At 38.2% G+C, this 12,964-nt stretch overlaps 2 protein-coding genes across 3 annotated transcripts; one reads left to right on the top strand and one right to left on the bottom strand.

Moving 5' to 3' along the window:
* Window positions 1–308: 308 nt before the first annotated feature.
* Window positions 309–6,757, top strand: LOC131335354 (uncharacterized). Its single transcript, XM_058370681.1, has 10 exons — window positions 309–521; window positions 1,816–1,900; window positions 3,531–3,605; window positions 3,687–3,723; window positions 4,924–5,007; window positions 5,118–5,178; window positions 5,271–5,377; window positions 5,966–6,031; window positions 6,308–6,437; window positions 6,549–6,757. Exons 1-9 carry the CDS (start codon window positions 461–463, stop codon window positions 6,401–6,403), a joined length of 672 nt encoding a protein of 223 aa, XP_058226664.1. The 5' UTR covers window positions 309–460; the 3' UTR covers window positions 6,404–6,437; window positions 6,549–6,757.
* A 2,132-nt stretch (window positions 6,758–8,889) lies between these two features.
* On the bottom strand, window positions 8,890–12,261 carry LOC131335355 (deSI-like protein At4g17486). 2 transcript variants are annotated; one of them, XM_058370683.1, is made up of 4 exons: window positions 11,649–12,190; window positions 10,549–10,836; window positions 9,571–9,756; window positions 8,890–9,394 (listed from the first exon to the last, which is right to left on the bottom strand). In XM_058370683.1, the coding sequence occupies exons 1-4, from the start codon at window positions 11,779–11,781 to the stop codon at window positions 9,387–9,389; spliced, it is 615 nt and encodes a 204-aa protein (XP_058226666.1). In that variant the 5' UTR covers window positions 11,782–12,190; the 3' UTR covers window positions 8,890–9,386. The 2 variants fall into 2 exon arrangements, with proteins under 2 accessions (XP_058226666.1, XP_058226665.1); XM_058370682.1 differs by having other exon boundaries at window positions 8,890–9,756; window positions 11,649–12,261.
* Window positions 12,262–12,964: the final 703 nt, after the last annotated feature.

The raw sequence follows: 12,964 nt of genomic DNA, 5'->3' as shown, positions 1-12,964 counted from the left end.
CATAAAATTTAAAATTAAAAAAATTAACCATTATGAACACGTTTTTCAATACAATCGTAGCCTCATAAAATTTAAAAAAAATTAACCAACAATAGCAGAATCATGACATATAATCGGTCTTTTTATATCGTGTCGTACAGACACAAAAGTTAATTATCAATGTCTTTACCGAGTTATACGAGTAACATCCGTATCCATATCGTTTAATTTCCGTGTTATCGGATCGTGCCATATTCATATTCATGCCAAAAAAAGCTAGCCAACCCAAATTCTTTTAATTTCGTGTTGGGTTGGAATCGTGTTAATGTCGCGTTGGCAACCCCTACCCCTACATCCAACCCTCGATCCCAAGCAAAGCCTATAAAAAACCCCACCTCCTCTCTATCTTCGCTCTCTAATGTCCCCGAGCACTCGAGCGACATATTAGCTTCGTTCGCTCGAGGGTTTCTCTCTCTCCAAGATGGGACGGTCTTCGACCAGGAAAGGGCAAGCCAACCCTCCAGAGTCGACCAATTCCTCGGGTATGGATCCTTTTCGCTACTGTAATCTATCTTTATGTCTATATAACTCCGATTGTGTTCAAAAACCAGCTTCCTTTTGCTATTGTTCGTGTTGATTGGACTTTTGTTCTTGCGTGATTGGATTTTTCTGAGTTCGGGTGATTTAGGGTTGATACTTTTGAGTTCGACTCACGGCGTGGCGATAAGATTTGATTTGGTCTATTTATTTACTTATTTTTAGGTTTAAATAATGATGAAAACGGACCAAGAACAAAAATTAAGAACTAGAAATAGGTTAAGCTACAAATAACTAAATTCTCTGCCACGGGAGTTATAAAGGTAGACGCCCGGGCACAAGTGATGCATGTGGAAATCGTGTTATGCAAAAGATGGAAAGAGGAGGATCTTGAATTGAGATTTATCTGTAATGAAACCTGAGGTGTGATAAGAGGGGAGAAGAAAATTAGGGTGGCAACTTTTTCTCTTCTTGGCAGTTCTTTGGATAGTTAAAGGGGTAATTTAGGAAATTGAAAGTGTGATTCGGCTTGATAACCGCCATTCACACCCAGAGGGGTGTTCCCTTTATAGTACTAATAAATATCCAACGCGCACGGATGAGATTTGTACGTTAAGGACGCACAAGGTGTGTTTCACGCTTTCTCTATAAGCTCCCACGCTAAATCTCTGTAGAAAACCTAAGGGCAGGCACTTGAGTTTTGCTCTTGGTTTGGTTAGTATTAGGTTTGTGGGTTGGATATACAATTAATGCTTTTGTTAACTTTCTTTTTTGAATTAAGGCTTGAGGCATTTCTAGGACCCTTGTAGGGAACGAACTTACCCCGTAGACACATTAATGGAACGAAGGATTTGAGGTGCCTGTTGACTTGCAACAGTGATACATTCCAGCTTCTCGAGGGCTTCAACAAGGGTTATGAACCCAGCCTCTTGGTTTTAGCTCAAGAAGTGCTTCAGTTGTGAACAATCATGTATCTTTAAATGCCATTCACTCTCTAAAGTGCTTCCAGTGGAGCTAGTTGGTTTTGGCATCTAGTTGGTTTTAATTTCACCTCTGTGAATTAACTGCTTTCACTGCATTCATCATCTAAATGGCAGTGTGCTGGCTTTATGTTTCCTAACTGGTTGTAACATATAAATCCCTTTGTTCAGCTTCAGGTATGACGGCTACCAAGGAGTTGGAAAGAATTGATAGTGAATGCAATGAATTTACTGCTTTCAGTGCATTCACTATCTAAATGGCAGTGTGCTGGCTTTATGTTTCCTAACTGGTTGTAACATATAAATCTCCTTTGTTCAGCTTCAGGTATAGCTGCTACCAAGGAGTCGGAACGAATCGATAGCCTATTCTATTCATATGCAAATAAATTGTCTGGTATGATAGAGTAAGTGTTCTCAGTTTTATGCTCGATTATCACTTGAATCTCACTTATTTTTCATGTGGAAGAGCTTTCTTCTTGTTTTCTCTATAGCTAATGTTATCACCTATCCAATTTGCGATTCAAATTCCGACCTCAGATTTGCACATCAGCTATGGGTTGGAACTTGTTTAACTTAAGTGACTTGAGAATTCTATAGCACTCAGTTTGAATTTAGATTTATTCCCGTTTATGTTTATGTGGACTCCATCAGTATTTCTAAGTTGGCAGTTGAAACAGAATAAACCTGAGTGGCTGAGTGAGAACTGCGTTCCCATCTCTAAAGACCGAGAGTGGAAAGTTGTTCTCAGGGTTTTGCAGGTAGAGGATATGCAAATTCTTCTTTGTAGTCTGTGCAGTATACCTTTACGTAAAATCGTTGTTATGAAATCATGTAACAGGCTCATGAAACCTGCATGCTCCTTGCCTATGGTTTTCGAATGCTGCCTGCGGATAAGATTTGTATTGTTTCAGCAGTTGCACTGCATGACCATCCTTACAATCATTTTGTAGTTTTTGATAATCTCCTATAAAGAATGAAATTTGATTATTTCGATAATTTTCTTGACTAAAGTAGCATATTTGTATGCTATAAGTGGATGTTTTTTGGGCTGCTGGTAAATTAGGAATTATGATAACTAGACATGAAATAAGCTAATTGTGTGTTAGATAACTTAGATTAGTCTGAGCTACCGTACTTTGAAAATTATATCTCTGTGCTGAAATTAGCTTGTTTGTTCAGTCCCTTGGTCTTGGTTTTACTGCTACAAATCTGTATCCTATGATTTTGGACATACTCTTTAGAAGATTTACTTGTTTACTTTTAGGATGGGGACTTGAGGTTGGGGCAGGATGAAATTATTTTGTGGGCTTATGCACTGGTTGTCTTGCCAAATTATTTATCAGGTAAAGGAAGCAGATAGGCTAGTTAAGGCATGCTTTAAGTATTGGACATGCTTTTGTTGTGCAATATGTGGAAGACACAACGAATCGATCTATCACACGAAGAATAAAATATGCATGAAATCAAGGCAAGCAAGAAACAACCTACACAAGGGCACAAGATTTACGTGGTTCATGTATCTACTCCACGGGGGTAACCGGGGACAGGGACAGATCAATCCACTGTAATCAATTAGGATTATAAGCGCTCCAATCTCCTCTCAATTGTGTCTATTTTTTCTCACCAAAAACAAACTTTTAAACCCTAAAATTCGACGAAACACAAATGTATAGAGCTGGTGCGCGTTCCGACCATCCGGACAGAAGATCCTGAGACCTCCTGTTTTCTGAGCCACTTTCGTTTGTCCGGATGGCCCTCAGCACTGCCCAGACAGTCAATTCCCTTTCCCCCCACATTGAAGCCAGACACAACAGATATTGTAAGAGGTGGTTCTACAAATATCAGAGCGATTAGTCGAAAGAATTGGAAAACTATTCAGGTGAACAGAGTACTTGTAGGTTTAGCTCCAAATGCGAGTTGAGACATACAACATATTGTTTCATCTTTTAGTACTCCTAATTTTTGAGATTTTTTCCCTCCATAAGATGTTGATCGTATTATGAAATGGTAGTTTTCTGACATTTTCTTGAACAGGCCTGAAGGAATAGAGTCTCTTTGTTCAGATCTTGAAGTGGACCATACTGACATCAGGATATTGATGCTTGCCTGGTAACGTCTATAGACTCTATACTATAGTGGAAGCGTTATATGTTTTGGTTTGTATGACTGATGATAGACTATGCATTGCAGGAAGATGAGAGCTGAAAAGCAAGCTTATTTTACTTGGGTAAGTAGAGCAATGTTGATATACCCCTTGAATATGATTATCTTATTTGGTTTATAGACTTTCTAGTGCTTTTGTGGTACACCCAATTTTGTATGTAACTGCAGCTCCTGCCTACCGTCGTAATTTCAATCCAATGTGCCATGGTCATAGCATCCAATGTTGAGTCTTCTGGATATTGGTTTTAACTGTTGAATGTAGGCATTACATGTTAATGTCAAGCACACTTGGCTTGACTGGGAAACTGGACGTTTATACTGTTGGAACTTGAAACTTCTTGTACTGCTAAAAGGGGGAAGATTTTCCTTAATCTTTTTTTTGTCTTTGCAATGTGAAATATACCAATAAAAAGAGCAGCTTAATAGCATTTTTACGAAATAGGAAAATGGTTGCGAGTTCATAAAACTGTGCTGGAGAGCTTGATGTACGTTATTTGGGCTGTTGCTGTTCCTAACAGCCTAATCAGTTTGAGCAATTAGGAAAATGACTGTATTAGAGGGCTTGATGTACGTTGTTTGGGTTGTTCCTAACAGCCTAATCTGTTGGAGCAATTGGCGACTTAACATGGTATGACAACCTTGGTTTCTTAGAGGCTCTGGTTTCAACTTTCAAGTCTCTTTGCCTACATTTGTTCCCGATTGCACTCTCCTCTGTTTGCACTGCGGTTCTCTCTACATGGAATTATGGTATTTACATCTTCACGTGCAAGACGGGGAATTTTTTATTTTTTTTTGCATTCAACTCCTTAAAATGCATCCTAAAGACTTGGTAAGCAAATTGCAATCCCATGTGGCTTTCCCAATCTTGAAGGATCTCGAGTCGTATTCTCTTGTGGGTGCGAACTATTTTTTGCATTATTTGTGGGAAAGAGAGGGGAAGTTTTGAATGTGCAATACACAGCTCACAGCATAGGTGGTAGTTGTTTCAACTAGATTATCTGGAATTTTTATTTAGATTGGCGAGGTAGTTATTTTTTCTGAGGTTATTTTTGGTTTGCGAATTGCCTTTATAATTCCAAGTCATTTCTTTGAACCTTCCTTTCTCTTTTCTGATTTCTCATCATCCTCATCCTTCATGAATCTGTTTGTCAGCCAGTGAGCACACAATATCTACCAAATGTTTATAAATTTATATTGTATAGTTTTGTGTTTCTGATCTCATAATTCTTGGAAATGACTCCACTAAATTTTATGATTAATGTAGGAAGAGTGGCGAAGAGGCCTCAAAGCGCTTCGGGCGGACACAATAACCAAATTGAAGAAGGCATTGCCAGGGTTAGAGAAAGAAGTACGTTTTAGCTTCTTTCGTTTGTGCACCTTCCTGGAGTTGACATTCTATGATGATGGAATACTGTATTGCTCATGCAATTTCTAACTTTCTTTTTCCTTCCACTGAAGGTCAAAAGCCCGCCAAATTTTGCTGATTTCTATTCTTACGCATTTCGATACTGCCTAACAGGTATGGTGAATCCATGGTGTTTTGTATTCGTAGAACCTTAATATTTGATCCACTTGAGCTGCTAAGGAGATTTTTCTTGCATCTTTTACCAGAGGAAAAACAGAAGAGTATCGACATTGAGAGCATTTGCCAATTACTTGATCTTGTCCTCGGATCCCAGTTCCGTGCCCAAGTTGACTACTTCATTGAGTATCTCAGGGTGAGCAGTCGTAGTTTCAACATGCTCCCCTCAATGCAGCAGGACTTTATGTTCCTTAATCCTTATTACTCATCCACTGCCTAATCTTTTTTTTTTTTGGATCGGCATCCAATTCCTAATCTTTATCACTAATACTTTGGTGATCACATTTGAGTACCACATTTTGGGTACCATGTGATGTGCCACCAATGTAGTGGAAGAATGTGCCCCATATGTCATGTAGTGGAGCACATTCTACCAATGCAATGGTGACACATCACATGGTATCCAAAATGTGGTCACTGTAGCATTGCTCAATCTTTAAGCTTCATTTTCTCAAGTATTCATGCGAGTTCAACTAGGAATTTTTAATTTTCCGACATTTTCAGTTAGGTTTGTAAATTTTAGCGCCTCAACTATTTGATTAGTTGTCTCACATACCAAAGACACAGCGTAATGAAAGTGGTGAATAGCATTTGCTAACCAAACCCACTCACCCACTCACAAAAATATGAGACACTGAAGAAACCATTCAAGGTTGATAGGAGAAAAAGAGAACAGTGGCACTGAAAAATAATTCTCATTTGAGTGCTTTGGGTCTGAATGCAGATACAAAATGATTACAAGGTCATAAACATGGATCAGTGGATGGGTTTCTACCGGTTTTGTAACGAGGTAATCTGACAATTACTAGTCACTCTTATGCAAGCTATTTATAATCTATTATTTTTAGTTGATCCACTGTCTTATCCTTGTTGGTTGATGTATGTGATAAATTTTGGTGATTCAAAAAGATAATGTGTATATTCTCATAGAACCTTTGCTTGTTTAAGTCCTGCAGACAAGCTTTTTAAGACAAATTTTCATTTTAGTTTCCAAGCGTTTTGGGTAGTTGGGCAAGTTGAGATCATTAGATTTAAACTGACTTCCATAATATTTTTGCTTTTGCAGATAAGTTTTCCAGACTTCAGCAATTATGATGATGAACTTGCATGGCCATTGATTCTGGACAACTTTGTTGAATGGATGAGGGCAAAGCAGAAATAAACCCGGGATATGTCGGTGGATCGTTTGTGTTGGAGTAAGTTGAATCCCCAGTAAATACATGCTTGCAAAATATTACTCCTACTCGAGACTTGAGAGAGTGTTCATTTTTCAACTTGTCTGATCATGGTTACCATTTTGTTTGCAGGACCGTGTCAGACTATAGACATCATAAAAGTGAAGCAAAAACTTTTCTTTTTCTTCTATTTGTTGCCCTTCTTTTTTCATTGAAAGGAGGGGCTTTTCTTTTTCTTCTTGCCCAAAAACCTTACTATTGCCAGAACTATTAGAAGTTGCTGTGTTGTGGATTTGTTTGGTGAATGCTCAATACATTTTAGTGCCGTCATTTCATTACAATGTTTAGCCTGTCTCCTTATTTTATTCAAGGAATCTCTGCCAATCAAGTAGTGCTTTATAGACTCCGAGGGATTTGGTCAAGTGGACATAAAAAAAAACAAATAAATGCTTGTCCGGTCGCATATTCAATTCCATTTAGGCCAACATTCCAAATCTTAGGGCCATTAGAAGGTTTGTCCGATCATTAGCTTCAGGACTTTTGAATTAGTTCAAGTGTATATAAGTTGGTCTATACATCTGGTTATAAAAAAGAATTGTGCTTTGTGAATAATGTTACAAACTGTATAATTAGAGTGTGGTGGGACCATCATGGGCATCATTTGAACTTCCAAAGCCCAACAGCAAGGAAAAGCAAAAGACATCCAAGTCACTAGTGGTTGGTTAACAAAGTAATTGTGCTAATTGATTTCGAAAGGCAGATATTCTTTGTAGATATGATTTCCCATCTCTCCCTCTCAAAGTTAATAAAATACTCCATCTGCAGCTTTTTGGTCTGTTTTCCTTCCTCTCCATTCTGGGAGAAATTATTCGTTGCCCAAGGGCAACACATCATTTTGGCCAGGTGGTACTTCCTACCAATTAAAATCGGCCAATTAAAATCTTGGCCAGGTGGTGCCTCCTACCAATTAAAATCTGCCACACTGACATGATGTCAGTACTTTTGCCACATAAATAACACTCAACTTTCACGGACAAACAAAGGAACGGCGTTAGTCTACCAAGTACCAACCCTTGTCTTTTCAACTTTAACCCAACCCCTATATTTTTTATTTTTAACTTGGTGTCAGTATTCTACTTCTATTTCTATTTTTATTAGGCCCTGCTTGGATGTAGCCAAAAGAAAAGTGAAAATATTGGAGGGGGTAAATGGGGTGGGCCCGAAGGGGTTGCCGCTACTTGGATGCACAATTCGGTCCCCAATTTTCTTTTTCTCCGTTCATCATTTTCACCCGTACAAGGGTTTCAGCCATGAAACTTTTGGGCTCCTATTGGTTTGCCTAAATTTTATCCCGCTGTAGAAGACTGAAATTTTGACGAAATCACTCCGGCTTATCTCCTTTCCCCGACCCGAAGATTCCTCATTTATTTTTAAGACTCTTAAGATACTCATTAAAAGACATTAGAACCAAAAATTAATTATGACCATTAAAAATAAAATGATCAGAAAAATAAGATTTTTGCACCGGTATAAACGGATTGAAAATTAGAATACTTAACTTTTTAAATATATTTTTTAACATATAAATGGTGTAAAAAAAATAGGTTGTTTATAGCCTTGGCCCTCAAAGCTCGTCCCTCGTAAGACTCGAACTTAGGTCTCCATGGAGGGGGAAGTGAGATAACCAACTACACTAACAGTAGTTTCGTTTCGAGAAATTTTTGAGTACTGGATGCGTACCACTTGGGTGTACCCACGTGGTGCCCGAACAGCCCATTAGGGCTGTCCAAAAGTCTGTTGAACAATCCAGATTAAAATTCTCTCTCTCCTCTCACCCCACCACTCTCCCTGCTCTTTCAAGTCCAAATAGTACAATACCTAATTAAACGACTTAGATGTGCTGAGCGAGCACCACATGGTACCCATCCGTCACCTAAAAATTTCTCGTTTCTAAACAGAGTTGCCGAGGAAAACATTACTCCTACAAAAGAGAGAAACAGAGGTAAAGTACTGACACCAAGTTAAAAATTAAAAATATAGGAGTTGGGTTAAAGTTGAAAAGACAGGGGTTGGTACTTGGTAGACTAACGCCGTTGCTTTGTTTGTCCATGAAAGTGGAGTGTTATTTATGTGGCAAAAGTATTGATAGCATGTCAGTGTGGCAAATTTTAATTGGTGGGAGGCACCACCCGGCCAAAATGATATGTTGCCCTTGGGGCAAGGAATAATTTCGCCCATTCTGGTGCCAGGTTTTCAGGTAGGACTACGGACGTCAACAAAGATGATTCTAGAACCAAAGATGGTTGTTTCCATGCTTCTTTTGACTCAGTTTTTTTTTTATTTTTTATCAGCTCTTTTGACTCAGTTCGAGATAGTGGGTATGAGTTTTTTTTTTTTTTCGAGGAACGAACAAATGCAGCTTATATAATAAACAAATGCGGTTTATATTATAAATAAACCAGGAACTAGATAGTGGGTTAATAGCAACAACTTTTCTGGAAGTAACGTCAAATATTGAGTTTGTACACAATTAGGGACTAAACTGGATGTATTTTACATATAAGAGACCACGTTTAATTTCTCTGCCCAAACAATCAAGTGTGCCTATTTTTTTGCTAGTAGGAACTTTTAAAAGTCACACTCAAATAAGAATGCTTCTATTCGACGCTCCCGCCGGCTTTTTCATAGTCATCACAAGGAAAAATAAAAACAAAAGAAAGAAAACGAAGAAGCTACTTTGATGATCTCGAGAGGAGCACGCCACCAGGCTTTTAGTCCAGCAACATTTCCTCAACTCTTCCAAATGGGCAGCTGAGGGTTCAATTCTTGCCAGAGGCGATTGTGGTGCGGTGGCTTTGATTGCCCTGTGATGTGTTTGCCCCCAGAAGCTGCTGGTTTGCTCGCCTCGGGGATTAGTGACACTCCTTTCCGATACCCTGAGCACCACTCCTTTTCCATATCAAGGGTAGGCTAGACATCTATGGATTGGAAAAAGTTGAAAGATTCTTAAGAGGCTTCTAGCATTACAAGATCACAAGAAGAGATGAAACAATGTTGAAAGACAAACATTTTTGAAGAGCAACCGTGTCCATAGAATTCTAGGATGAAGCACAAACAACAATCAAAGGTGAAGATGGAAGAACAGAACGCCTACTTCTGGCAGGCGCGGCGGGAGAAGATGAGGAATTGGAGGAAGATGAAGAATTGGAAGATGATGTGAACCGACTTGAGCCGCTTGTCAGTTTCTTCTTGTCTCCTTCACAGAGTTTATCTTCAATTCTTCGGTTACCGACTTTGGTTGAATTTAACCTCGCAGGTACTACACAATTGCAGAACAAACCTGCATCACCTCACAAGACACGAATTAGAAACCAATCAGTAAAGTCTAGAAAGACATTATCAACATTTACTTTACGTTCTGTAAAATTGTAGCTACATTCAGGACTTCAAACGAGGAGGAAGAGTAGATTATTCAAGTTCGGTTTAGAAAACTTGACGAGCTTAAAGAAACAAGCAACCGTCATTGCAAGTTGAAACTGTTCTTCTTCACTCAGAGTACAGTCACAATTCAAAATTCAGTCAACTCCATTAGTGTGAGTCATGGACTTGAAACTTTACTAGTCTAGTTTCTCTTGCTGTATTAATCTTTTTTCTGTGTCCTATTGAGTGTTTGCTTCGTTACCCAAAACAACTTTGGTATGTTTATTACTTGAGGAGATATTAAACGAACTTTAATCGAGCATGTGTAACACTTCAGTTATTTAGTTTCCTTGCACGTTGTAAGTTCATCGATCCGAACAATGAGTAATCCGAACTTAGTTTAAGCTTGTCAATTTTCAAGCTTAGTTTGCAACACAAGCAAACAAATTCCAAACGAACTAGTGAATCAAACACAAAATAATCTCGAAGAACTTGATTCATTTAACAAAGTTATGTGTGGGATTTCTCATGAAGCATACGTTCTGCAATATGAGATGTCATTTTCGTTACCGAAAATCTGTTAATTATCTTTGTTTGATCTTCCCTCACTAATGCCATTGTCATCAAGTAAGCTACAAGCATAATCTTCCAAATCACAACAAAACCTCATGCAACAATCAACAAAGAGAGAAAAATCCACACAAAGCCTTACCGATCCGGGCGAGCCGGTTAACCCAACTGGGAATAGGATTCCCAGCGAGTCTAACACAGGCATCATTGCAGAAATGGTTGCAGTTCTTTGTGATGAGATTGTAAGCACTCCCTTTATACACTTGTGCTAACTCTTCCATCACTCCCCTCACCTCCAATGGGCCCTTCTCCGTCCATCCGATCAAAATGGCTTTCCTGAAAGTAAACCCATCACATTGCTTTGGCTCACCTTCGAAAATCCCAGTCGTTGGATACTCATGAGCTCCGAATGCATACTCTATTCCATGTACTGCCACCACACATTAGAACAACACCAAACCCATATCAAATCCTCTCTATATCTAATCTAAGGCTTAAATTTATCAAAAGTCTAGGAACACAACTGTATTCGGAGCCCTCCAACGTGCATCGAACGGCTCTGAATGTAGTTGTGTCCGAAGTCGTGTTTTAAAATTTGCATGCCATGGTGTGTTGCAGCTGAATTCAGCTCAACCCTTTCAACAAATCTATACCAAATCAAGGACGAATCAAAGTTTTCCTTGAGAATACGTTTGATTTGAGTGAAATTGAATAAAATTTAAAAATGATAATAACAAGGCAAGAACAAAATTTTCAAATATTTAATTGGCATGAAAACAATAACAGAACTATAGAAGTGATAAAATTAATTTTCTTATACAAGCCGGTCTGATAGAAAGCTTTTCACTTTCTCACTAAAAGCACAAGAAGATTTCAAAAAAGAAAAAGAAAAAGATTTCTGGTGAAAATTCTCAACGTTTGTGAAATTCTTGAAAGGTAAAGGATTTGATCTTCAATATCAACTCGAGCTTTGAACGAAAATTCTAACCGAAATCTGAGGAAACAAAAAGCGAAGGGTTGCTTGAGGATCAGTTTTTTATCAGCTTTTTGAAGTAGTTAACTTATGAACAAATTGACACAATTTCTGAGACAAAAGGAGTACTTAAAGCAGCAGCAAACATTCAGAATGAGCAAATTTGAATTGGGTCTTCGTCAATAGATCTGGTTCGATACTGTTTTCACATGATCAAAAAGCAAAAATTCAAAAAAAAAAATTTGAAGAAGTAAAGATGGAGCTCTGACCTTGGACACCAGAGTGGTAGGCACCGAGGCCGAGCCAGTAAGCATAGCCATTAATGGAGGTGAGATCGTATACGTTGAGGTACACTGGCGCCGATCCACTCACAATCTTGACTGAATTCTTTCTGCACAACATATCTCTAAAACTGATAAACCCAAAAAAGAATTCAAAAATGGCTTTGCAAAAATCGACTCAAAGGGCATGAAAATGGAAATCTTTTTGATCTTGGGAGTGATGATGTGGATGAATTGGTGGAATGGGAATCTGAATTTGTGTTTGTTTATGGAAACGCCACCGGCGGCTGGTTACAGCCGCGGCCTCTGCTTTTTGGCGGACCACCAGTCAGGTGGTTTTAAATGCACCCACAAGATTTCTTAATACATTCTCACATTCTTGGAGGAAAAGGGAATCCAGACCACTGTTAGGTTGTGGCCTTTTGTGGGTTTTCCCTCAGGCAAAAATAATCGGAATCATTCTTTTCTTAACAACAAAACAATAGTCACGCCCAAAAACCATCAGTAGATATGATTCAAACTTCAAAGTTCATTTATCTTATAAAAAAAGTATAAGCTCAAGATAAATAAATTTTGAAGTCATATATAGCGGTGTTCGATTAATATGATTTTTAACTTGACATATGTCTCCTGAAAGGTCTAAAAAGTGAATGTTTCGATCGTTCGTACAAGTCCTGGTAAATAAAGATAATTGAGTGAAAAAATCGTAATGCTTGGACTGAGTAAATTTAGTGAGTATATTTAGAAGACCTCCATATAATCTGGGTCTTGCATATAAAAAATGACCCTACTTTTCAGTTGGAATTAGAGATTGCAGGGGAGGAGGAGGGTGGTGATTGTGTTGGAGTCTGAGCTGTGTAATCTGATTTTTTAAATTTTGAATAAAGTTGTTTTTGGGAGAAAAGTAACGTACTTTAATAATAGAATGATAAGTAGTGGAGGGGTCATGATGATTAAATTATGATTCTCAAGAGAATTAAGATTAGAAGGCCTTGATTGTATATTAGGGTATGATGATCTGTGATTATGGATAGTTTTGTTTTGTTTAGGGAGAAAGTAAAGGTGGGGATGGTGTCATGGGATCAGGTGCACATTATAATTGGTTTTGTGGGGCCCGGTGGTCCCTCTGTTCAGGTATCGGATGGTTGAAATTGACTTGACATTCCAATTTGGTGGACATGTTTTTCTTTCTTTTTTGTTTTTGTTGCAAGGACCCGTTCCAGAACACCTTCTTAAAAAATAAATATTTATTTTATATTTTTAAATTAAAAAATGATGTAAATAAAAAATAATTTTTTAATTTT

Source organism: Rhododendron vialii, chromosome 8a (genome assembly GCF_030253575.1).
Source record: "Rhododendron vialii isolate Sample 1 chromosome 8a, ASM3025357v1".
Lineage (NCBI taxonomy): Eukaryota > Viridiplantae > Streptophyta > Magnoliopsida > Ericales > Ericaceae > Rhododendron > Rhododendron vialii.
This window is presented reverse-complemented; position numbering and strand designations above follow the sequence as displayed.